Raw genomic sequence first — 25619 nt, 5'->3', positions numbered from 1 at the left:
CATAGTAGAATTCGTCTTTTGGATCGAGGACTTGCTCAACAATAAATCCGGAGAATTATTCTTGAATCGTCATAATCTTTTCCTCCGGTATTAGTTTATCGCGCATCTCACCGACCTATGGAAAAAGGGGATAATTAATTTTGACTAATTAAAATACAAGTTCAAATATTAATAAGTTTTTTACTTACTTCCTCCTCCCAATCTGTCCAGCCCTTTGGAGGACCTACCAGACCATGGATGTTCTCGCATACATAGTATGCGCACAATACAGTGCCTTGTTTCTGCCTCATACACTTTAAGAGAGAAGAAATTATTAGGTATTTACATGAATATATAATAAAACTAATGAATCGTGCAACAAATCATCCAAGTGCGTACCGGAAAATCTGTCTTGATCTTCAATTCCTTGTCAAATTTGCCCGGATGATTTTTAGCGAATTCTTTCCAAATCCTGTGCATGATTAGAACAATTATAGTAAAGTAACAAAATGATTCAAATTATCGGTCATCGACGGAGTAGTGGTAGAATTACTTTTTCATCATGTTAAGAAGATTTTCGTATTGTTCTGGAGGTCTCCTCAATGAGTCCATAACCACGAGTAGGCTCTTCTCGGGAATTATGACAATTAGGACCCAGTGTTCACTGCAAGATTATACGGAGGCAGTTCTTGGTAGTTAAGGTTTAAACAATTCGATTACAGAATAGAAAGAGTTAGACGAAAGGAATCACTCACGCAAAGTTGTAAGAAAACAATATCATTTGCTTGTTGTGATGAACGCTTATGTACTTGAATAAGTTTTGGAATATCTCATCGGAATTGTCACGTAGAAGCCTCCAATTACAAGTAATTGGGTCGATGAAGCCGAGGTGAGAGTATCCTTTCTTCTGCAAGTATGTATCTCCATTCTACATGATACCGAATAAATCAAGAGATCAATATGTTGAGATCATGCAAAATAATACGTAAGGAGAGTAAAATACTTACAGAACCCACAAGCCGACCATAGAGATGTCGAGGGCCTTCTGATGGAATAGTTGGTAAATTTCTTCCCAGGTTATCCATATAATGGCCTCCCCCCGTAAGAAATCGTCATCTTTAATCTTTGCGCCCTGCATGAAGATGCAATCTGCCATCGCACGCATGTAGTGCTGGTGCAGCTTATACATTTGCGTTGGAAGCACAGACACTACTTCGGGGGGTACAAGAGTTTTGCCGATCTCAAACGTCCATTTGACGACCACATCGTCCTTTGGAATATCTTCTCCCCCTGCAATCTGAGCCGCCGTCAGGTTTGATTCTTTCAAAAATGTAACAAAGTCTTGTTCTTGCATCGTCTGTCCCACTACGAGAGGCTCTATTGATTGTTTCTTTTGGGCTCCGAGCTGTGGAACGTCGGACGACGACGACTTTGATTGTCTCTTCTTTTTCTCAGTAGTTTTGATAATTGTGCGTTCGTAGTCTGAAGGGGGGTCTCCAGGAATGAATTTTCTCTTATTTGCTTCGCACATTCCCTTAAAAAATTTCAAATTTATCGGATTTATGACTTTCTCGGGCTCCGGCTTCGGCTTCGGCTTGAAGTGCTCTTTAACTCTTTGTTGAGTTATCCGATCGCATTCTTCGAGGCTCATGTCCCAGGGTTTAATAGGAGCCTCCTTGGTTTTCTTCTCCTTTTCCTTCTTCTTTGGAGGCTCCTTAGCCGGTACAGCTACTTTCTTTGCCGGCGGCCGTTTCTGCTTCTTTGCCGGCGGTGGAGGGGGTGGCCATGGAGGCGACGGTGACGCTTGAGTGTTCATCGGCGCATGAGATGATGGTGATGGAGAATGCGCCGGTGATCCTTGCCGAGACAGTGCTACCCTTGGGGAGTTTTGCGGAGATGCCAGTCTTGGAGAGGCATGCTGAGATGCCGGTCTTGGTGTTTGATCATCCGACTTTTGGACAATGTAACGCTTATCCCATAGGATGTAGCCATGAATGGCTTCTGCTAGTGTCCTCTCCCCATCGCCTCCAGGAATATCAAGCTCGAGCGTCTCCCAACCCTGGCACACCTGCTCCATGCCAACTCTTGTGTATCTAGGCGGAATTTGCTGCCCGTGGTACACGTCGCCTGGTTGGGTTAGCATGGCGGTACCGTACGCAACAGTGAACATTAAGTTCTTAACGTCAGTCTGCAGGTCACAAGGTGTCCGCTGGGTGATCTCATCCACTGGAAATCGCTGCGGGGCCGACGCTTCAACTGCGGCATGCATCCTCGTTGGCTCAGCGACGGCGACGTCTGTGGAAGCGCAGCTGCTTTTCCGCTGAGACATGTGATCGGCTGCGACATTAGGCTCTGGAGGCACCATTTGGGCTTACTGTTACTGGCTCATTGCTATGGCCACTTGGCATTGAACCTCTTCCTCCAGTCTTTGATCGTGTGACATGAGCCATTCCTCTAGCCTTCGCATGTGCTCCCGCTCATCTTTCTTTCTTCTTTGCCGGCTTCTATATGATTCAATGTAATCCCTGAACCCATACTTCCACGGAACCACGCCTTTGCCTCTTGTGCGGCCCGGATGCTCTGGATTCCCAAGGACGTAAGTCAGCTCGTCCCTCTCTCTATCCGGCTGGAATGTTCCCTCGGCCGCTGCTTGTATGGCCTCCTGTAATCTCTGGGCTGCTCGCTGGATGTTTGGCCCACAGATGCAGTCACCAGTCAATGGGTCCAAGCTTCCCCCGTGACCATAAAACCAGGTCCTTTACCTTTCAGACCAGCTCATGGTCGCAGGTTGGATGCCTCTGTCAAGCAGATCCTGCTCCATCTTCTCCCATTTGGGTACTGCAAGCTTGTAGCCTCCTTGGCCTAGAGTGTGATGGTACACTTTCTTCGAGGCGTTGTCTTTGGCCTTCTGCACCTTCTCAAGCCCAAGCTCTGAAGACTTATATTCCACAAATGCATCCCAGTGACCCCTGAGCTTTTCGAGCTCGCCGGTAAATACGGGTGTGGTCCCGGTCTTGATATATTTCTTCGTCAAAATTTTCTTGAATGATCGCAGCTGTTCGGCCATCTTACTCAGGGTCCAGCGCTTGCATATCTCTTCGGATTCAGCTGGAACCGTGAAGTTTTTCTTAAGCTCCCGCCAGCACCATTCTTTTTCTCTTTCGGGTACCGCATCCCGTTCCTCGCTTGGATTGGAAGCTTTCCAAAGCCTGAAGCTGATCGGGATGTGGTCCCTGACAATACATCCGGATTGTCTTATGAATTTTTTGGCGGCAGCTTCTGGAGCGATCGGTTCGCCATCTGGACCAACTTCCGTTATAATGAACCGCCCTTCCAGTTTTTTTGTTGGGCCTCGCTTCGTCTTTTTCTGCTACGACGATGATCCAGACGGCTATAAAAAAACATTCATAGTATTCATATAGATTCAGATGAAAATATGATTGTCACTACAAATAAGTATAGTTGTGATACGTACATTAGCACTTTGTTCAGCAGCAGTGTTATCCTGAATAGATGGTGTCTCAATTCCATCACCGGACATATTCAAATATATGTCGGTATTGCTGCCATCATCAGCTTGTTCAGGGACATCTCCTTGACCTTCGCCAATCATATTCAACAGGAACTGTTCGTCTTCCGCGTATGTGTGTCGCGGGTCCATCGTAACTAAAATATGAATACAAATAAAACCCTTAAACTCACTTTACACATACATACATACATACATTCATACATTTCGAGAATTTGTAAATATACCTTTATTTACACAACAAATTATGATTTCACTCTAAACAACAAATTATGATTTCACTCTAAATAACATGAACTCTAAATAATATAATTTCAAAAGTAATTAACACCCTATTTGTCATCAAAATTAAAGCACCATTAACAAATAATATATATTTTACAACATAATTTCTAAATAAATAATCCATATTTTCAAATTTAAACAAATAATCCATATTTAAACTAATTTCTAAACAAATTCAAACAAATAATTGGACTCGCACAAGCGAAGGCGGGGCGAGCCGGAGGACGCGGGGCTCTGGGCGGTGGCGTGAGGTCGGCGGCGCTCGGGGACGTTGGGCTCGCGCGGCGGGGTCCGGGGCGGGATGGTGGACGTTATGAGTTCTCTGCAAAATTTTCAGATTTAATGGATAACTTTACAGGGTATGAAAAATAACACAAGTTATTAAGGCATAAAGCATAACTGATTTTTAAAAACAGTTATACTGCACTTCAAGTGTTCACATTTTTCTAGCAATAATAACTAGTTGTTTATAGGCTCCGGTAAAAATAAGGAATTTTTCCTAGCACAGAAATTATGATTGAAACCCTAGTCATAATAATCCATTCATAATACAAAAAATTCTATAATATACTCATTTCATTAATTCATTCATGAATAAAAAAAACAACTATCCACAATATGGTCATATATACAAGTACATCACATGAAGTATCTACACTCATTCTAAAAATTCCTACTATCCACATACTCATCTAAATCTAAAAGAAAATCACACCTACATATGCAATCTAGCTAGCTAAATGTCCAAGAAATAAGCTAGCTACACATTTTCTCTATTTCTAAAGCATGAAATGAGCTATACAAGCCAAGGAAGAAGAGAAAAACAAGCCCCAAACCTTTAGCGCCGATGAATGGACGGGGAATCAAAGATCTTCACAAATGTGGTGAAGAAATGAGTAAGAACTCTATCCCGAGCCAAGAAGCGCAAGAAAGCAAGTGAGCCGAATGGCTCGGACGGGGGAAGAGAGAAGGGGATAAGGGGCCCAAGGCCTTTTGTCCCAGTTGGAGGCACCAACCGGGACAAAATGGGGGCCTTTTGTCCCAGTTGGTGGTTCCAACCGGGAGAAAAGGCTACGCGGGCCTTTTGTCCCGGTTGGTACCACCAACCGGGACAAAAGGCCCCTGTCTCCCCGCTGGCCCGGCTAGCCGTTGGACCCGGAACAAAAGCCACCTATTGTCCCGGGCCCAAAGGCTGCCGGGACAAACGGCCTGGAACAAAGTCGTAGTGACCCAGTCGCGTGCGCCATTGCTGCCAATCCTGTGGTGCCAGACGCTGAGCAGGGAACCCTTGGCATGGACGAGGAAGAGCCCCAAATCTTGGCTGCGTGAGACCTTGAAGTTCCTCGTCGTCACCACCACGCTGCCCGGAAGCCGGATGGCGGAGATGCTCGCGGCCACCGTGTCCAGCTCCAGGATGCACGGGTGGTTAGTAAGGATGTGGACTTTCCCCTGGACCGGCGGCAGGATTTCCTCGACCCAAGGCAATGGCACGGCGGGGAGCTGGAGCTCCATTTCTGCCGGTGTGGTGCAGACGACGCCCCAGGCGCCGAACGCCATGGCGCGTACCTCCGCTTGCACCTTGGCATCGGTGAGCACCACCTCCACCACGACGGCGCCGTCTTCGCAGCCGTCCTCGGCGTGGAAGAACCAGAGGGAAGCGTCGCGCAGGCGCTTCGGCGGCGGCGTGGGGAAGGCCGCGCGCCGCATCACGTGCAGCGGGCTGAGCACCCGGTGCGCGGGCGCGCGGCCGTCGCAGATGAGGAGGTGGCAGCCCCGGGCGGCCCAGATGGTGAAGCGGCCGTTTGTGGAGCTGCTGGCGCGCCGGACGGCGGCGGCGAGCTCCGGGGCCGTGAGACGGGGATGAACCTGGGGCGGTAGTCGACGACGGCGTAGAAGCCGAGGAGGCGGGGAGGGTGGCGCCGGCGGAAGCTGCGGAGGAAGGCCGGGTCGGAGGCGTTGCGGAGCCAGCGCTTGGAGACGAGGGCGGCGCGGACGAGGAAGGTGGGGAAGTCGAGGCGGAGGAGGATCTCGCGGAGGAGGTCGTCGGAGCCGAACACCGCGGCCGACGGTAGCTGCGCGCCGCCTTAAATTGTTCCGTGACGGTTCAGGAATCAGGATGGAGGCGATGACGGTGGCCGTGACCCGGCGGCGGCGGCGGCGGAAGGGGTGACTAGCTCGTTGTGCACATGGCGGCAGCCGGCAGATCAGGAGGGTTTTGTTCGTTGGGAGTTCGAATAAGAGTTATGAAGGGCACGTGTTTTTTGAAAACCAGATAAAATAAAATTATTCAATAATATGTATGCATGAGAAGGACGTCTATTTTGGAAAATCAAATAAGCAACTGCAATTAGTATCACGCATAAAAATTATTCAATAACAAAAACAAGTCAAGCATACATATTATCGATGTTGAATTTCTGTAAACTCAAGACTCAACTACCTTCAAAAATAAAAATATTATTGAATACGAATACTTTAATTGATATTCATTTATTAAGTGCAGTATTTTATAGTACATTTTTTTTATGAGATAGTGCATACACCATCCTACTCGACACTGGACGTGAACACAAGCACGAACTTCGTGCGTCAGTGGACATGCTACGGACTCGATCAGACCCTAGCAACCTAAATGATCAATAATGAACACATGCACTCCCACGTGACGATGCACGCCAGGCACACACCATGGCGTGGTTTATTATACCATGTTGTAGAGTGGGGAAATTATCTGGCTGGGTCAATCTCCCACAGCCACTCTCTTCTCCTCTTTATTCATTCTCTTTTATACAATAGTCCCTACATATTTACCTATTACACCAATACACCAACAATTGTACATTTGTACACAAAGTAGAGAGACATGACCCTGTGATTGCGCACTCATATCTTTTCAATTTCCTCTGCATCTATGTTACCTCACTGCAGAACAAAAGTTTAACATTACAAAAGTTATGCCAGTAAAGGAATTATTGAGCATGGTCTTACTAAGGCAACAATAAGAGATCCAAGCACTCTACAAAAGTCACAGCCAGGGGTTTTTCAAAAAAAAAAAAAAAAGAGTCACAGCCAGGTAAGATTCTGAATCAACAGATGTATCACAAGCATAGTGAGATAGATCTTTTCAAGTCAAAGACAGGGAAGGAAATATATACAAAAAGTGGGGTGTGGTCATACTCATACAATCTCGTACCAAGGTAAGAGATCATCCATCAGGATTGTCGTCGTCCCTCAATGCTGGGAAGACCGGAGGCCAAACCATCATGAAGGGGTTGATATCTAAGAAGCGCCCATCACGCACCATCAGTTCGTCATACACTTTCTCGCTCCCGCTCTTCAGATGCAAATGCATGAGAACCGCACTCGACCTCAGCCGCAGGAACACAAACTCCAGATTGTCATCAACTGCCAGCACCATAACATCCTCACGACGGCTGCACGCCTCACGCACATGAACTCTGTCATACACCAGCGCCCACTCATCGGCGTCGCTGCTGGTCGTCGGAAGCTGCCAGATGCTGAGCAGATACCCTTCGGCGTGGATGAGGAACAGCGTAGAACCCTCCTCGCCACATGAGAGCGTGAGGTTGTCCGTGCTTGCTCTCTCCGGCTGCCGGAGAAGAGAGCTCCTCGCGGCGGTCATGTCCAACCGGAGAATGCGCCCAGACTTGGTCAAGCTGTAGATCTTGCCTCGGGCCGGTGGAAGCGTGTACGCAATTGGAGGCAATGTCTCCGGGAGATCTATCACCTATGTTGTCCGGATACGCGGATACGAATACCGGTACGCGATACGGTGATATTCCGATATGTCATTTTTAAAAAAACAAGGATACAGGGATATGCCAATATATATAAAAAAATAAAAATAAATAAAAGTTTCACGAACTAGAATGTGCGTCATAAACTCATATATTCATATATTCTATAATTATTAGAAAATAGAAGGGGCAAAGGAAAAAAGAACCAACTTTATCTTACATGTTCGTCTGTTCCACGAATGGATGTCGGTCGTCTTCTTCCCCAACCTCCGGCACTCTATCTCTCTTTCTCTGTGTAGCGGCCAACTCCGGCGGCCGCGGCTCCTCCTCTCCCTCTCCAGAGTCCGCAACACCACCCTAAATAGTGCTTTAACAGATGTGCGGGCCTCTGTCTAGATAGGCCGCGCAGGCACGGACGGGTGGGCGGGCGGAGGTGACGGCAAGGGAGCGACGAGCGATAGGGAAGGAGCAGGAGGAGGCACGGGCAGGTGCCCGGGCGGCAGTGACGGCAAGGGAGCGATGAGCAGCGGGGAAGGAGCAGGAGGAGGCGTGGGCGGATGGCCGAGCGGCGGTGACAGCAAGGGAGCCGTGCGAGGCTGCTGCGGGCCTGCGGCTGCGCGAGTGGGGATGAGAGGGTGGCACAGCTGAATGGAGTACCTTTATATGAAGCGATTGAGTGGTGTTGTTAGAGTTTGAAGGTATCAGATAGGTATCCACAGGTATCCTATGAGTATCTGATTTATTTTTATTATTTAAAAATATCCGATATTTACGGAATACGTATCCGAGAGTATCCGTAGAGTACAAGTACAAATATCCGTATACCAGTACGTGAGTTTTCGTATACCGGTACGTGAGTTTTGCGAAATATCCGCGTATCGCCTATCATAGTCTATCACCGCACTGACGGACGACCCAGGCGCCAGATCTTGAAGCGAGCAGATCCACTTGGAGTTTTGCTTTCGTAGTCGTACCAAGAGGCAGCATCAAGACCGCGACGGCGCCGTCGTCTTCGCCGGCGGCGGCGGGTTTCTCGGTGAGGAAGAACCATGGCCTTGTTTGGCAACGCTAGGATTCTAGCGCGCACAAATCCCGAAAAAAGAATCTCGCATGCATGAAGCACTAAATGAAGTCTATTTGCAAAACCTTTTTAGGGATGAGTGTAACTTTTCGCGACGAATCTAATGACGGTAATTAATCGATGATTTGCTACAGTGGTGCTACAGTACCATCCTCTAATCGCGCGGTCAAAGGCCTCATTAGATTCTTCAGGGTCACTAGCGCGGGGGTTCTGAAGTTGGTTTTATAAACTGACTTTATTTGACACTGTAATTAACAGTCAAAGTGGCACTATTCACTAGCGCTAGAATCCTAGCGCGCATCCAAACAAGGCCCATATCAGGCTCAGCTTCGGCGCCGGCGGGAGGACGGCCTTCTTCCCACGCGCAGGGCCGGGGCGGAGCGGGCTGAGCACCGCGTGTCGGCAGGCGGTGGGGTCGTCGAAGTCTGTGACGAGGAGGCGCCCGTTCCGGCAGTCGCTGATGAAGAACTGGCCCGCGGCGGCGGCGAGCTCCGGGGCCCGCGAGACGGGCACGAACCGCGGGGCCCGCGCGCCCAGCTCCCTGAGGTAGAAGCCGAGGAGCACGGGCGGGTGGAGGCGGCGGAAGCGGCGGAGGAAGGCGGGGTCGGAGGCGTGCCGGAGCCAGCGCCTGGAGACGGGGGCGGCGCGGACGAGGGCGGTGGGGAAGGCGAGGCGCAGCAGGATTTCGCGGAGGAGGTCGTCGTCGCCGAGCACCGCTCGGACCGCAGCCGAAGGCGGCACTGCAGTGGGCTCCGTGCTTTCCCTCTCGGCTTCCATCGCGGCCAGGCTTTAGAGCTAATCCGTGCCGGAATTTGGAGAGCGGCGGCGACGAATTCCCGAGTCCAAGGAAGAGGAAGCCAATCTCTGTTTCTCAATCGTCTGTGCTGAGTTGAGACAAATACGTGTTTAGCTTTCCACCGCGAAGTTTGTTTTTCTTATCTTACTTTTAAAGGGCTATATAATTTGTTATATGTATAACATTACCAGGCAACGTTCTAATTTGTTATATTGTATATATGGTGTCACGCGTGAAGAGGCAAGAGGTGATTTTATAAAGAGTTAATTGGATTGGTGGTACTGTAAATATCCAACTTGGAAGATTCCATTACAATTTATCTATTTAAAACTATGCCATTACAATTTTCTTCTACCTAAAATGTGTCATTTTATACACACTACATTATTGTAAAAAAATATTTATATTAAATTTTAGCTGCAGCAAGTATTTAACATAGACAACATATATAAAAGCATTCATAAGGGCTTCTCCAGTAGCCTTTCAAAAGCAAATCCTAAACTGTGCTTACATGCAAAGATTCGACCCATCAACAATAAAGCACAATCGAATCTTTGCACAGTACCAAGATGCGAAATTCAAAGAGGAATCGATGCAAAGATAATAAAAAACTATAAATGCATATTGTTTTCAACAGCTCAACGGCCGATCGTTGCCCAGCTCTGTTCGTTGCTCTCAGACTCTATTTAGTCATCCGTTCACACTTCAAAATTTACAAGCCTACACACTCTGCACATCAAGAAACAAAGAGACAACAACTGCTCCAGCTCTCATCTCCATTTGACAAAAAAAGAAGAAGCAGGGAGTCATCATGTTTGTGAAATTTCCAATAAAAATTTCCATCCTTAGTCTTTCCAATAAAAACGCAGCAGCAAGCCCTTGCAGCGGCGGCGTGCCCTCCTCCCTCCGGCTTCCGCCGCCTGACCCTTGCGATTCCAGCACAGTCTCCAAACGGTGAGGGGATCGATGGCGGCGCCTCAGAAAGCGAAGGAGAAGATATTGTGGCTGCGCAGCAGCGACAACGAGGAGTTCGAGGTGAACGAGTCAGCGGCGATACAGTCGGTCATGCTCAAGAAAATGATCGAGGACGACTGCGCCGACAAAGTCATCCCGCTCCCCAGCGTCACCTCCCACATCCTCGTCAAGGTCATCGAGTACTGCAACAAGCACGCCGAGCCGACCGGGCCGGGCGACGCGGTAGGCGCAACCAACAAGTCTGCCGAGGATTGGCTCAAGATCTTCGATGCAGGCTTCGTCAATGCTGGTGAGCCCCCACCCCTTCCCCTCGATACCTTGGATCTGATTGTACTTCCGCTTAAAGGTTAATGGCAGTGGCAGATCGGTCTTTGGTTTTTGAAATATCGTCAGGTTAGGTTATGGATTTCTTTTTCTTTTTTGTTAGTGTATGACTGTTGCAATACCTGAATAGGGGATAATTAGTGTGGTATACTCCCTCCGTCCCATGAAAAGTGTAATCCTGAGTTTGAAAAAAATCTCACACAAAGTGCAATTCTAGAGATTAGATCTCAATTAGCTGCCTAATTACGTGGTCAGATTTGAATTGCATGCCAACACTAACCATATGCGGCAAACAATTGAGGGCATGAGAGTCTTTTCACGCCACCACTAATCTGTCTGAAAAAAACTAGAATTGCATTCTTCATGGGACGGAGGGAGTATGCCTTACGATTGACACCTGAAATATTGTCAATAGGACACTTGTTTTGATTTCACATTTGGTAATATGGGTTGGAATGAAAACGAGTGATCAGTTTATTTTAGGTACCCCTTCAGGTATGCATGGTATTCATATGTTGTCTCAGTCCATCTATTGCTATTTGTATGGTGCAAACTATTATTTTGATCGATCAGCTTGTGAACTGTGCCTCCCATGATCAGGGCTTAGTTCTGTACATTTCATAGCTTCACATAATTAATGAATATTCTGCTTGTCTGATTTATAGCAAGTAGTTTTCTGTGGGGTTTGGCTCGTCTTATGTTATCTTGAGTTACCTTATATCATAATACTGTGCATATACAGTTTACTTTAATGAGCCATAAGTTGTCGTAGTGATGAATAATTTTGTGCGTCCTACATAAATGTTGCCTAAGCTGCTCTTAAGGTGTCCATGAGACTTGGTTTAACATTTTGCTTTGGATGCATTTGGCCATGGTGTGATTTTGGTGCAATGTGATATCTGGCCTCCTTTGGAACAAAGGAAAAATAGAGGGTTTTTGTAGGATTGGAATCCTATAGGAAATTTTCCTATGGAGCCCTTTGGAACAAAGGATTGAACCTTTACAATTCCTATGGAATGGCTTGTTCCATAGGAATTTTGGAGGATTTCTAACATGAGGCTTGGGAAAAATCCTTTGTTTCTATCTCTCTCTTCTTTGTGTGTCTCTCTCTTCTCATTCCTATGTTTCATCCAAATGATCAATTTAGCAATTTTCCTATGTTTTTCATTCCATAGGATTCAAGATGGCATGACATTCTAATCCTACGTTTTACCTATTCCTATGTTTTGCAAATCCTTTGTACCAAAGGAGGCGGGCGCCCCATTTGGATCCTTGGAATTGAATTCATTGTAATAAGTTATAATTTTTTTTGAGATCGTAATAAGTTATAATTTAGGCATGTATTAATTTATCTAATATGTTTGTATATGGAATATATTTGCATACTATTGTTAGCTATGCAAGAGAGAAGCTTATATGTTCATTTCTAGTTTTCTACTATAGGGAAGCGAGTTGAAGAGCATGCTACAAGTTGGAGAGTAGCTATAGAATCATTTTCCATTTCCCACCCTATGAATTTGAAATAGGCTTATATGTGAACTTTGCGAAGTTGTAGAATCTCAAATTCCAAGCTAAATAGCCTAATCCATTAAGTAGATTCCAATTCCTTCAAAATGATGAAATCCAAATGGGCCCTTAATGTTTTTCCTTCACACCTGTTGTAACATCGTAGCTGAAACCTGGGAAGGTTTAAGATCAAATGCAAATAGTAATGGAAATGTCTGTTTTTTGGCTTGGTAGGAATATCTTAATCAAGTACTCCCTCCGTTCTAAATTGTAGGTCGTTTTGGCAAATCTAGATACATAGATTTTGCTATGCACCTAGATATATGCTATGTCTAGATACATAACACAAACTATGTATCTAAATTTGCCAAAACGACCTATAATTTGGAATGGAGGGAGTAGTGTGGAACTGGTAACAATTGACTCACTTGCAGGCTTAATATACCATGGTACTTAGGTAGAAATTGATATCGTATCTTCAAAATAATTTGTTTTGATGCTAAAGGTATCTTAAATGACCCCTGTACCTGATGCTTTGCAAATGGATACAACTGTTATCTGATTCCACCATTTTTTATACATCCTTGGAGAAAAAAAAGGAAATAATGAACTAATTTACATGACTTATGCTTGGCTATGGAGCCCTGGCATTGATTCATTGGCTGTTACAACTTACTATCTGGTGGTAGGATTATATTTTTGCTTCTAGTTCTAGGAGGAACCCATAAACTGTTGGATCATAATTGTTGTAGATTATGATATTTTAGAAACCATATATTTTGATCAGATCTGATGCTCAGATGCTAGCAAATAAGGAACTGATAAAATATTACCCAGATACATTTAGACTCCTGGTTGCTTGAATGTATGCAACTATCTGCCGTTGCCATGTATTTGCGATTGATTTCCATGCTGGGATTGTTGGACCCTTTTGATGTTTCGTATTCACTGATCAAAATGCACACTCGAGGAAAATATCTAGCTATATATTTGCCTTGGCAGGCTGCAAACTACCTGGACATCAAGGGGCTGCTGAACCTGACCCGCCAGACCTTTACAGACATGGTCAAGGGTAAGATGCCTGAGGAGGTCTGCAAGGTCAAAATCCAGAAAAAATCAAGCACCTCTTCCACGCCGGCCCTGACCACCACAATGTCCTCTAAGCTAAAAGATATGGAGGCCGGATTCAAGATCTATTTGGCCAAGAAGCAAGAAACTGCCATGGAGATGTTGACTGGTTTTACTGTGAATGGTGAAGAATGTAGAAAGCTTGGTCGTCGTCCTGAACAACCACCGTTGCGGATAGTTAATTACCCAGGTGCATCTCCCTGTGCTTATCCTCTCTTGGAATTGAAAGTGGAACTGGAGTTAATTGTTAACTATGCATTCCACTTGTGATTTATTATCCAAATATTTTACCTCTGTAGTTTGATTTGTTGCTTTGTACCCTTCCAGATCCATTTCCTGTAGCTTTTATTTCTCTATTACTATTATTGCTATGATGTCATTTCTAGTTCTCCCTAAGGTAATTAATTGTTAATTTTGCTTGCTTCTAATATATACATTGCTTGCTGTCCGGTGCAGAACTTTTCGAAAGAGCATGGGGGTGGGATTTGATACTACCGTACTTTCCTGTGCAGCCTTGGTGCCTATACATGACTTACCTCCAGGAATATTATAAGCGCAATTCTCCTGAAGTATTGGCACATCAACTGGAAGCCAATGCTGCCACTGGTCCTGATCACAATGGAGATGATGGGAATGACTTGACAACCCTGTTCAACTCGGTATCTTCCTGCCTGGCTTTCTCCCTCTCTCGAAAACCATTGTCGTCCCGCTTAGCTTTTACTATATGTAGCCTGATTTCCAAATTTAATTAATATTTGCACAAACTGTGAAATGCTGGTATCAAGTGTATCATTCTGGAGGATCAACTTTTGAATATGCTGAGCTGCTCTGATAAAAAACACAATGTTGATGAGATCAGTCTGAAGGACAAGCTCACCAACTCTGCCCATCAAACAACTATCGTGGAATATGCTGGATTTACGACCACCAGTGTTGCCTTAAAGGTGTGTCCTTCCCTGCTAACAAACCGTAGCCAGACTGCCTCCTTAACCTATAGATATATTGCTCACTGAAGTTTCATTAACTTCTTGTGTCAATTGCAAACCATGGTTCCAAGTGTGTCATGGCGGAGACTTGTCTGTTGTTCGAGTTGCTGAAAACCAACACTGGAATGATACGTGAAGTCAACTTATGCTCCATGATTCGGAAGACGGCCTTCGGATTTATGGCCTACAAAGGACCTCGATGTGTTGAAGCTGCTGCCACCATGATGGTACAAGCTTTGGCTATGCCAGATTATTGTTAGCTACTTAATATGTAGTTAATATTTCTTTGATATGTGTATTTGAACTCCGTGTTGTTTGCAAACTAATCTCTAGGCCATCACAAAGGAGGCCAAGTTGATGCGTAAGTTGCTGGAGAACAAGTCTGAGAAAATTAGTGGTCCATTTTCATGGAGCGCCTTTATCAGGGATCGAACCTGTAGTGCCATGCTCAGAATATGGAGGGAATGTTCTGCTGTGAAAGAGTCCACGGGGTACGATGTGTACAACAATATAATCCTTTTATTGCATACATTATTGTTTTATCTCATTATATACAAGTTTTATCTACCAAACCAGTTTTCTTTGCTGAGAAGCTAATGCATTGTTATGCGCAATAACCAGGGGCAACACTGCTTCAAAATCGATATCCGATGAATCTAGTGACAAGAATCCTTCTGAGAAGGAAACTAGGTAATAAGGATAACCTGCTGCAAAGGGGAACAAGATGAACGAAAATACCAAGGTGGGGGGCTTTTCTTAAAATCAGCTGCTACCTCAAATAAGTTGGTACATTTATGTTGCGTTTGTGGAACCCTGTACTAATGAGCATTGAATTATGACAATGACAAGATTTGCTCTAAGGAGGGACTACCAAAAGAAAACCACCTGGACGAAAGGAATGAGGTAAAGCAAGATACCAAAGTAGAACTTCAAAGAAAATGTGTTTACCTTTATATGCTTCGTGAAACTTGTTACTAACACATTGAATTAGGCTGAATGCTATGACAAGATCGGTTCATAGATGCGAATAGCTGGAGGCAACATAGGGGAAATGAATGTGGTGAAGCCAACGACCAAGGTAGAAACCTCAATGGAAATTGCACTGCTAGCTGAAATATGTTAACTATTTATGTTTTTTTCATGGATATCCTTGCTGATACTGGTAAAGGAGAAAATTCAAAGAAAATTGTGCCTCTATCTCGATTGTGTTCATTCGTGTTTATATTCTTGGAGAAAAAACTCTTGTGCTTATTGCGTGGATATCAGAGCATCTCCAACAGCCTCTCTAAAAAGAATCTAGCTAGCTAAACTTTTAGAAAAAGTCACAAAACAAGCATCCGATAGCCTCGTCAAACCCATCCACTCGGTATTCCGTTCGGCAAAACTCGACCCCGCTCGGGAGAAAAGCCGAGGCCGTGGCACTCGGCAAAACGCTCCCACTCCCCTCTCGCGCCGCTTCAAGCTCCCACACGCCAGCGGCCTCCCCATGCACGTCCCGCACCTCGGCTTCCCACCCCCACTTGCCGGAGCACCATCGTCCATGGGCGTCGCTTCGAGCTCCCCCCCTCGCACCGCCCAGAGCTCCCTCTCCGGCGCTGCTGCTCCTCCCACGCGCCCTCCCATCTCCCTTGTCCCGCACCGCGCCGAGCGCAAGGCGGAGCTTCTCGGCAGCAGCGACAATTCCCCCCCCCCCGACACATGGCGGAGCTTCACCGGAGGCGGCGGCCCTTCCCCCACGGCACAAGGCGGAGCTTTCCCGGCTCGCATCCTTCCCCGCGATGGCCGTAGTGGTGCAATTAATAAAAAATTTTGTGCCACGAAGTCGTGTCGTTATTTTTCGCAACGAACGTACCCAACCCAATAAATGGGGCCCTAAACTCATGTTTTGGTGTGTTTCATACTATTTGCGTGTATTTTGGGACCATTTCATTAGTGCACGAAATTCGGTGGAAAACAGGCTGAAGTGGCGCAATTAATGCAAAAGTTCGCGCCACGAAGTCGCGTCAGAATTTTTCGGAATGAACGCTCCTCGTCCACTCCATTGGGCATTAAACTCATGTTTTGGTGCGTTTGGTCCCAGTTGGGGGCATTTGGGATCGTTTTGTTCCTGCAGGAAACTCACTGCAAAACCGGTTGAAGTGGAGTAATTAATGCAAAAGTTCATGTCACGAAGTCGCATCAAACTTTTTCGCAACGAACGCACCCGATCCACCCCATTGCGCCCTAGACTCATGTTTTAGTGCGTTTCGTACTATTTGAGTGTGTTTTAGGACCATTTTGTTACTGCGTGAAACTTGGCGCAAAATGGGTCGAAGTGGTGCAATTAATACAAAATTTCGTGCCACAAAGTCGCGCCGGAATTTTTCGCAACAAACGCACCCGATCCACTTCATTGGGCACTAAACTCATGTTTTGGCGCGCTCCGCACTTTTTGGGTGCATTTGTGACCATTTTTTACTACCCAAAACTCGGTGCAAAATAAGCCGAACTAGCGCAATTAATGCAAGATTTTGTGCCACGAAGTTGTGTTGGATTTCTCAACGAACGCACCCGATCCACCCTATTGGGACCTAAACTGTTGTTTTGGTGCAATTCGTACTATTTTGGTGCACTTAGGACCATTTTTTTACTACACGAAACTCTATGCAAAATGGGCCGATTGGACCCCATTGGACCCTAAAATCCTGTTTTGGTGCATTTCATACTGTTTGGATGCATTTGAGACCATTTCATTACTGCATAAAACTCGATGCAAAACAGGCCGAAGTGGTGCAATTAATGCAAAAGTTTTTGCCACGAAGTTGTGTTAGAATTCTCCGCAATGAACGCACCCGATCCACCCTATTGGGCTCTAAACTCGTATTTTAGTGCATTTTGTACTGTTTGGATGCATTTGAGACTATTTCGTTACTGCATGAAACTTGGTGCAAAATGGACCGAAGTGATGCAATTATTGCAAAAGTTCATGACACGAAGTCACATCAGACTTTTTCGCAATGAACACACCTCATCCACCCCATTGGGCCCTAAACTCATGTTCTGGTGTGTTTCATACTATGTGAGTGTGTTTTGGGATCATTTATTTACTGCACGAAACTCGGTACAAAATGGGCCGAAGTGGTGCAATTAATGTAAAAGTTCGTGCCACCAAGTCACGTCGGAATTTTTCGCAATGAATGCACCCGATCCACTCCATTGGGCACTAAACTGTTTTAGTGCATTTTGCACTATTTGGGTGTGTTTTGGGACCATTTTATTACTGCATGAAACTCAATGAGCCGAAGTGGTGCAATTAATCCAAAAGTTCATGCTATGAAATCGTGCCAAAATTTTTCTCTACAAATGCACCTGATGCGCTCCATTGGAACTAAACTCATGTTTGGTGCGTTTCGTACTGTTTGGGTGTGTTTTGGACCATTTCGTTACTGCAGGAAAATTGGTGTAAAATGGACTGAAGTGGTGCAATTAATGCAAAAGATCCTGCCACAAAGTCGCGTCGAACTTTTTTTGCAATGAATGCTCCCCATCCACTCCATTGGGCACTATACTCGTGTTTTCGTCTGTTTGGTACTATTTGGGTGCGTTTGGGACCATTCCATTACTGCATGAAACTAGGTGCAAAACGGACCGAAGTAGAGTAATTAATGCAAAAGTTCGTAACAAAAAGTCGCATCAAACTTTTTCGCAATGAACACACCCGATCCACCCCATTGGATACTAAACTCATGTTTTGGTGTGTTTCATACTGTTTGGGTGTATTTTGGGGCCAATTTGCTACTGCACGAAACTCGGTGCTTTCAACTTGTACTGTTTGGGTCCGTTTCTCATTTTGAACTGCCAAACCTCTATAGGATTAGAAAGATTACAAGGTGAATTCTAGGATTTTTCTACCACATGGTAGTGGTCCTCCTGTCCTAACCACCATTTTTCAAAATGAAAGGGATAAGTTTTCCTAACAGTGTCAACACCAAAGTTGATGATCAGAGGGACATGGTCACGGCCTAAACCTGCAGTGCTACTGAGATTAATATTGGGATACTGAGCATCAAGATTTGTAGAGATAAACACTCTTTCTAGGATGGCCATAGTTGGCTGATCCTGGTTGTTGGTCGAGGTATAAATCCTAGCATGGTTTTTCAGCTCTATAAATCTCTGTGATTAATCCAGTTGTTAAAGAGATAAGACCAATGAAAGTTAATATTTTCATTACTCTTATGCGCAACACCCCTAATTAGATTAAATCACCACCCATGATCAAAGGACCATCCCATCCAAACAGGACAAGCAGATCATCAATTAACTCTTGTTTACCATGATCTTAAGCAGAGCCATAGACTGTTATTAGCTTCCAGACCATCTTATCAGAAGTATTTTTGACTACGGCGCTTACAGAAAAATGTTTGATATCCCAAGATAGAACATCAAATGTATTGTTTCTAAAACCAACCAAGATACCACAAGCAGTCCCAACAGCTGGTAGATAATTCGAGTTGAAGTTACTGTTAATGTGATTTAGGATAGAAGCATAAAAGTTAGCTTTCTTTGTTTCTTGCAAACCCACAAAGTCTAGATTATAATTATGAATGAAATCTTTTAAACATTCTAATCTGCCTAATTTATTCAGGCCTCTAACATTCCACATGGCCTCTATCATGATTAATATCAGAATTATGGGATTGCTTCATAGCATTTTGCAACCTGTAGCCATGTTTTCCCTTTCTTCATTTGGTGACACTGAATATGCCCAGGGTACAAAGAATTAGGTGAGTTACTACTATCATTAGCAGTTTTCATCTCACAATCCAAATTTACAGCTAAAGCAATTTTAGGAAATTCATCAGTAAAATAGTCACATTTTTCTTTCTATTTCTTCATTCTTCATAATATTAATGTTATCAGGTATACATGTTTGATGTTACATGCATTAGATAGTCATTATCAAGAGCAACAAAAGAATTATCTTGGGGCTTTCTAGAAGTTTCAAAATTCTTGTAGCATTTTAAGTATGTGGCTTTTTGCATCATAATCCTCCAATCTTCCTTCCTTCTCCTTGGTCTATCACACAGAGGTTCTAGCCCTCACTTCTGTTTTTTGTTCTTGGCTATCACATCTTGCTTTTGGTTCTGATGTATCACATGTGAGTTAACACACTCCTCTAACTTAGAGAATATGTTTCTCTTGGTGGAGGAATAGATCAAAATTTTCTAAGCTGTGGTTAATTCTTCACTAATTTCAGAATCATATTAACTATTTCCATCCAACTCCATTTCTCTTAAGAGATTGGAACAACCCCCTTGAATGATTCCTCAGAGGCTAGCTGTCTGAATTTCTCCCATCTAGAAATATCCTCTTGCTCTTGGTGTCCACTGAAGTCCTGTAAGTCCCCTCCTTCTAGTTCATCTCCTCCCTGTACTTGTTGGTCAGTCCGTTGATTGGTCATTTCTACCTTCATTTGTGCAAGTTGATCAATTTCAACTTGCAATGGTTGGATCAGCGGAGCTGTCTTAGATTTGATATGCTCATTCCTAGATTTAGATGGAGCATCTTTTGGAGTACTTTTGGGTTGTGGTCTTTGAGTGTTATCCATAGCTTTTCGCCCATTGGAGTGTTCATCTAAGTCATCAGCTTCATCATCATTATCATCAGGATCATCAAGAACATCACCCTCTGCTTTCTAATTTTTCTGCTCCTGTTGAGCCCCCTCCACCGAAAAGAATATGATGTAAAGTTTTTCCTTCATCTCAAGCAACCTCTCAATAGGAATTTTAGAGCGATCTTTGCATGAGACTTTAACTCTCACCACCTCATAAAAGCTTTTGAAAATAGAAGGCCAATCTACTTCTAGCAGAATTTTGATACCAGATATGATTTGAGCAAAAGCATTCCAGCTACACAACTTGGGAGGCAACACCCTAACCTGAATCCAAACATCTTGCAGGTCTTCAAAAGTGAATGGTCTCACAAACCCACTCAAGGACTTCAACATGGAACCCCTGTTTTCTAAGGGCAAAAGAAGAGTAATTCTTAATGTCAGCTACCTTCTTGTGTGGAGGAAATCTCACTAGAAACTGACCTGCCTCATGCTCTCTAATCTGCCACGGTCACTCTTTACAGTAAAATGCAGCGAGCTCTTTCTCTAGTTCATTGACCGTAATTTGACCTGAGAGCACTCTCACAACACCACAATTTGTTAAGTTGAATCATTGGCTAGGACCTTCCTTAGACACATTCATATGATAGAAACCCAAAGCTCTACTGGCACTACTATAAAACACAACTGCAGGGTGAGGCTGGGTCCATTTCGGGCAAGCGTCCATGTGGTGACCTGGGATAGCACACATGAAGCAAACTCTAGGTTTTCCACAGCTACCAATAAAGTGCCCAGGTCACCACAGTTGACGCAAGTTAGGAAGCGATATCTAGGATCAATCACAGGCTTCGCCTCTCCACTCTTCATCAAATCCTTCTGCTGAACTTGCTTGCATTGTGGGGACGCCCAGGAGCTATGATTGGGGGTTGATGAGCACCAGGGGGCACACATGCTTGCGCACGAGCACCTTCAGGGGGGCCTTGATGGCTGCCAATCTCGGCGAGGAGGTTTCTGATTGGGGCGTGGCAATGGTTGCCTCACTGCTTCTGGTTGCCACACCCATCATCCCCCTTCTTCCACTATCCTCGTCCGATCAACCTCCAAATACGTCAATCGCTGGTGTCCTCCCCCCAGATGTACCTCGAGAAGCTGATGCGTTTAATAGTGGGGAGTATTAACTTATCAAAACCTTTATCCTGGACCTTCAACTTGCTTGTTTGATATCGAGGAAAGTGACATTTTGTATGGGAAAAGAATCAATTGATTTTTACATTTCATAAACTAGTAAAGTGTACGTGCGGCACGCACGTATTTCGAAAAAACTTATAAACAAAATTTCATAAATAAATAATAGTTTTATTTTTTTGGCAAAGATGTATACAAATTATATATTTATAGCAAAGATGTACACGTGATATGGAAAGCTAAATGTACAACATCCTAGCTGGACACAAATTGAATACTATACATGGATAACATTAAACGTGTCTTTATCATGAGCAAATTGTGAAATTGACAATTAATTGCTGGTGTATATTCACATATAGATCTCTACAGGAGTACAAATTTCAGTTACAAAATCTAAAGAACAAAACAGTGATCATTCCTACACAAACGTTGCACTGGTATTTTGCAATATCAATGGAAAATTGCCCAGCTCTTGTGAAAATTCACAAAGCACTATGGCAGGGAGCAGCGGGCCCTCCCTCTCTCCTTTCTCCCTAGGGCCGGCCGTCCATCCCCTGTAGACTCTCCATCTGTATATCAGTGACTACACACGTTGCCATGACAAATTGAGCCGCACCTGCTAGCCTGTGTCATCAAGATATAATGTTTTGCTCATAATCAGGATCTGGTTCAAACACTAAGTCAACAATCAATGAAAGAAATATGTTAATCAAATCAAATCAAATCTCGTCGCACACCTCCGACAGCACATGAAAAATAAGCAGCGGTCTGATATTCCATTGTAGGGAATACTGGCAGCCATATGAATCACGGCCTACGTACGCACTGCTCTCCTCTACTCATGCAATGAACTTGCAAGCAAACTTAGAGAATGGCCTAAAATTTCTCAAATCCCAGTTATATCTCACAAAGTGTAACTTTGAATTTGAGAAGATAACAAAAAAAGGAAAGTGCACCAAATTTCCTTGAATTGAGGAAGACTGAACGGAGCCATGACCTGCTCAGTTGTGGTGGCCTGCTCCCAGTCCGATTAGAGGAGGGCAAACGAGGATAACTTCTTATAATCAGTCATTTTAGAAAAAGCAAAAACATAACTAATTATGGTACGCATTAGTTATGTTTTTTGCTACTGCTTTCATGCTAGTAACTGAATCAAATAGACTTATACCTTGTATATATTATTCATGTCACTTCTACAAAATATGGTCTTCAACATAATCTGCAGGTATCACCATATGATCCTGCATACTCTGACATAGTTTAAGATTAGACCAAAGAAACATTTCAGATTTAAGCAAGATGTTAATAATCCCATATACATTGTATCTCATGCTTTTGTGCCATATACATCAAATGGAGCTTGAGAAAAGCAAAGCAGAGCAAAACAAAACAATTGGTCTTCCAGACTGCCATCTTTACAACCCAATGCTTCCACTGATGCAGCAAAATACAAAAACAGTGCATTCGACTTAGTTCATATGACAGAAAATAGAGCAAGATCATCTCAAGGATTCCCTTACATTATGGTAGTTCATATGACAGAAAATAGAGAATGATCTTCTGAAAAATTCCCCTACATTTCAAGACCATAAATACATGCGTGCGCAGCTACAGGCATAAAAAATGATATTAACATCATTAGTTGTTTTCATGAGAACTTGTAAAGCTGCTTCAAAAAACTCTCCTTACAAGCATGACTGGTTCTAAATTGTAACAAATTCAGACTCCTATTAGTGAACACAGGAAAGAGTAATTTTCCTAAAATAGTCTGAATTTTCCACATGAGTACGCTGTGTACAAGGCAGGAGGAAGATTTATCTCTATACATATCTTGATTTTCAAATCCCTCAACAAGGCCCTATTGCTCTACACGCAGAAAGAGAAGAGAAACGACAAGGACACACAATTATGAATAATAAGAGCATGCATCAGACCTATCCAACCATCCCCAAAATAATCAACAATCAATTCAGACCTATCGAGCCATACCCCAATTAGTCCACAAGCAAGCTATCCAAAGCTCAAACTGTTAATTGCTCAAACAAGCAGGGGGCGACTCGTTTGTACCTTGAGAAGGTCGACTTCGAGAGTCCGGGGACGAACAAGTTCTGCCGGGATGGAGTATATTGGAGTCGGAGACTATCTTATCCTTTCCCTTTCTTTTACAGCCTCAGAGTATATTGGAGTTCTATCAAGTACGTAATATTTTCCATTTGGTGAAGCACCTGGTGTGTGGCTGGTGACCAAGGGACCACTCTGCTCCGCTAGCCGCCAAGGTATAACGCAGAGAACAATTATGGACCAAATCAGGCAGACACCATCCCAACAAAGTAACGCATGTCATTTCTCATGCAAATTAACAGATTTGATCGGCACTATTAGTCACCCACTCCAAGTATAATATTTTAGTTTTGGTTGGTCCTAGAATATATCTCAGATACATTTTAACAAGCACAAGTTGGGCAACTTGATAACACAAACCAGATTGGGGGCGGTGGTGCACTGCCGCCATCGAGCGGCGGTTCTCGTCCTCCTCGTCTGTCTCCTCTTCGGCTCGATCTCCTCCCACGACCGTGAGATTTCCACGATTGGATCTCCCCGGCGACGGCACCGGCCACCCGCGCAATTCCCCTCCGCGCTCCGCACCTGCGGCACCGCGCGCACAGAGACCCAATCCACGCCGCGAGATTTCCACGATTGGATCTCCTCGCGACGGCACCGGCCACCCGCGCGATCCCCCTCTGCGCTCCGCACCTGCGGCACCATGCGAGAGGGATCCAATCATCCTGCTCCCCTCCTCCTCGGCCCCGCACAGGTCAATGGAGCACGAGAGGGCTCTGAGCCGGTAGAGGAGCCGGCGTAGCGTGGAGAGATTGGGGTCACCGGCGAGGAGGTCGTCGGCGCCGGCCTCGAGCGCGAGGAGCGCCTGCAGCGCCGGCCCGCGGCCGTCGCCGGCCTCCACCCTCCGAGCGGCGTCGCGCAGTGCTCGTAGAACATTGAGGAATCCTCCTGTCTGAGCGGGAGGAGGGGAGGTGGCGGTGGCGCGCGCGGCGAGCAAGGAGGCGGCTGCGCGCGGGCGCCATCAGTCGGCGGTGGCGCGCGCACGGCGAGCGTGAGGGGAGAAGGCAGGCGCATGGAGCAGAGGAAACTTAGGAGAAGCACGCGTTGACCAGCTGACCAAACGAACCGGTATGAAGGTGGGTATGCGAGGCGGGTAGGCGAGCCGTCGGGTGACAAAATAATTTAGATTTTGGCATTAGGGGTCTCCACCCCTCCCACCTCCCTTGATCTGGATCCGGTGTGAGGAGTATGGTGGCCCAAGATGAATGAAAAATATATTTAATTATTTTCGATCTTTATAGTATAGATTTGCACTGCTTTAATCTCAACATTAAATTGGCTATGAAATAGTTAGGAAATATTGCGAATTACATGACCCTAACTGCGATCAGCGACATAGGTGGTGCGCTGATATATACACCGATGGCAAATAAGGGACTATATTGTAAATTTCTTCATGGACAAAGAATTAAATGAAGTGTCCCAGCCAGCACGGACGAACACCCCAGGTATCCTCCTGCTGGGCCTCAAGGACGATGAAAAAATAACGTAATCGACATGCATGGCTGCTTGCGCCGTTCCTCCTGCAGAGATGGGGCGGCGTGCGTGCACTAGCAGACCACCTTGCAGAAGCACTTCCTGGTGGCGCCGTGCATCTTGCACTCGCCGCTGGGGAAGTTCTCCGACTTGCACACGCTGGCGCAGTTCTCGCTGCTGAAGCACATGCCCTTGAACGTGTGGCTCTGTGACAGGCAGTGCGTCTCATCTGCGACCACCCTCGCAGTTGCCGTCTCTGCATGCAGTTCAAATTAAAGATCTGATATGGTTAGGCGTATGTATCATATGGATGGATGGATGGTCACCACCTGAGGCAGCGACGGCGAGGAGGACGACGACGAAGAGGACGGGTGCGGCCATGCGGCGAGACAGCGCCATCTCCTATACCCAAAACTACTGATGAACTATCCACAGACACTGCAAGCTTGATGTGGAAGATGGACTTGTTAAGTTGTGGGAACCGGCCGGAGATCGATGGGTCTATAAAAAGTGCTGAGATTAGCCAGCAGTGTTTAATTTTGGAAGGGATAAATATAAGAGCGGCGGTTACGGACAGTCACAGAATGCACGGCTGCTGCTGCTGATCAGGGATGGCCATTGAATTATTATTGGCTCCCCTCCAGACACGGCTGCTGGATTTTGAACTGTGGCCATTCAATTATTGAACGACTGTGGAGCTCTGGACGCTGGCCTGCATCCTTGCGCAAGTATACGTCAACAGCTGCACGCGAAGTGTTCAAATAATTTTTTTAAATTTTGAGAAAAGAGAGGGGCCGGGAAAAGATGCATGAGTTTATGTCAGGGCACAAACATATGCGTACAATTGTTGCATCTAAGAGCCACATGCATACCTTATTAGCATGCTTCTCTTTTCTA

At 45.2% G+C, this 25619-nt stretch overlaps 2 protein-coding genes, 1 long non-coding RNA gene and 1 pseudogene across 8 annotated transcripts; 1 reads left to right on the top strand and 3 right to left on the bottom strand.

The window, feature by feature from the left end:
* Nucleotides 1-6520: 6520 nt before the first annotated feature.
* LOC120698968 lies at nt 6521-9610 on the bottom strand. Of its 2 annotated transcripts, XM_039982786.1 has the most exons (3): nt 8949-9610; nt 8451-8602; nt 6521-7541 (listed from the first exon to the last, which is right to left on the bottom strand). In XM_039982786.1, exons 1-3 carry the CDS (start codon nt 9407-9409, stop codon nt 7273-7275), a joined length of 882 nt encoding a protein of 293 aa, XP_039838720.1. In that variant the 5' UTR covers nt 9410-9610; the 3' UTR covers nt 6521-7272. The 2 variants fall into 2 exon arrangements, with proteins under 2 accessions (XP_039838720.1, XP_039838727.1); XM_039982793.1 differs by lacking the exon at nt 6521-7541 and having other exon boundaries at nt 8392-8602.
* A 692-nt stretch (nt 9611-10302) lies between these two features.
* On the top strand, nt 10303-15075 carry LOC120653735 (annotated as a pseudogene).
* A 6335-nt stretch (nt 15076-21410) lies between these two features.
* On the bottom strand, nt 21411-24035 carry LOC120698955. 5 transcript variants are annotated; one of them, XR_005685139.1, is made up of 3 exons: nt 23607-24035; nt 21863-23389; nt 21411-21749 (listed from the first exon to the last, which is right to left on the bottom strand). It is a non-coding gene; the product is annotated as an uncharacterized LOC120698955 (long non-coding RNA). The 5 variants fall into 5 exon arrangements; XR_005685141.1 differs by having other exon boundaries at nt 21863-23381; nt 23607-24034; XR_005685146.1 differs by lacking the exon at nt 23607-24035 and having other exon boundaries at nt 21863-22140; nt 22294-23600.
* A 458-nt stretch (nt 24036-24493) lies between these two features.
* LOC120651735 (defensin Tm-AMP-D1.2-like) lies at nt 24494-25357 on the bottom strand. The gene is made up of 2 exons (XM_039929348.1): nt 25052-25357; nt 24494-24978 (listed from the first exon to the last, which is right to left on the bottom strand). Exons 1-2 carry the CDS (start codon nt 25119-25121, stop codon nt 24797-24799), a joined length of 252 nt encoding a protein of 83 aa, XP_039785282.1. The 5' UTR covers nt 25122-25357; the 3' UTR covers nt 24494-24796.
* Nucleotides 25358-25619: the final 262 nt, after the last annotated feature.

The sequence above is a fragment of the Panicum virgatum genome, chromosome 1K (genome assembly GCF_016808335.1).
Source record: "Panicum virgatum strain AP13 chromosome 1K, P.virgatum_v5, whole genome shotgun sequence".
Lineage (NCBI taxonomy): Eukaryota > Viridiplantae > Streptophyta > Magnoliopsida > Poales > Poaceae > Panicum > Panicum virgatum.
This window is presented reverse-complemented; position numbering and strand designations above follow the sequence as displayed.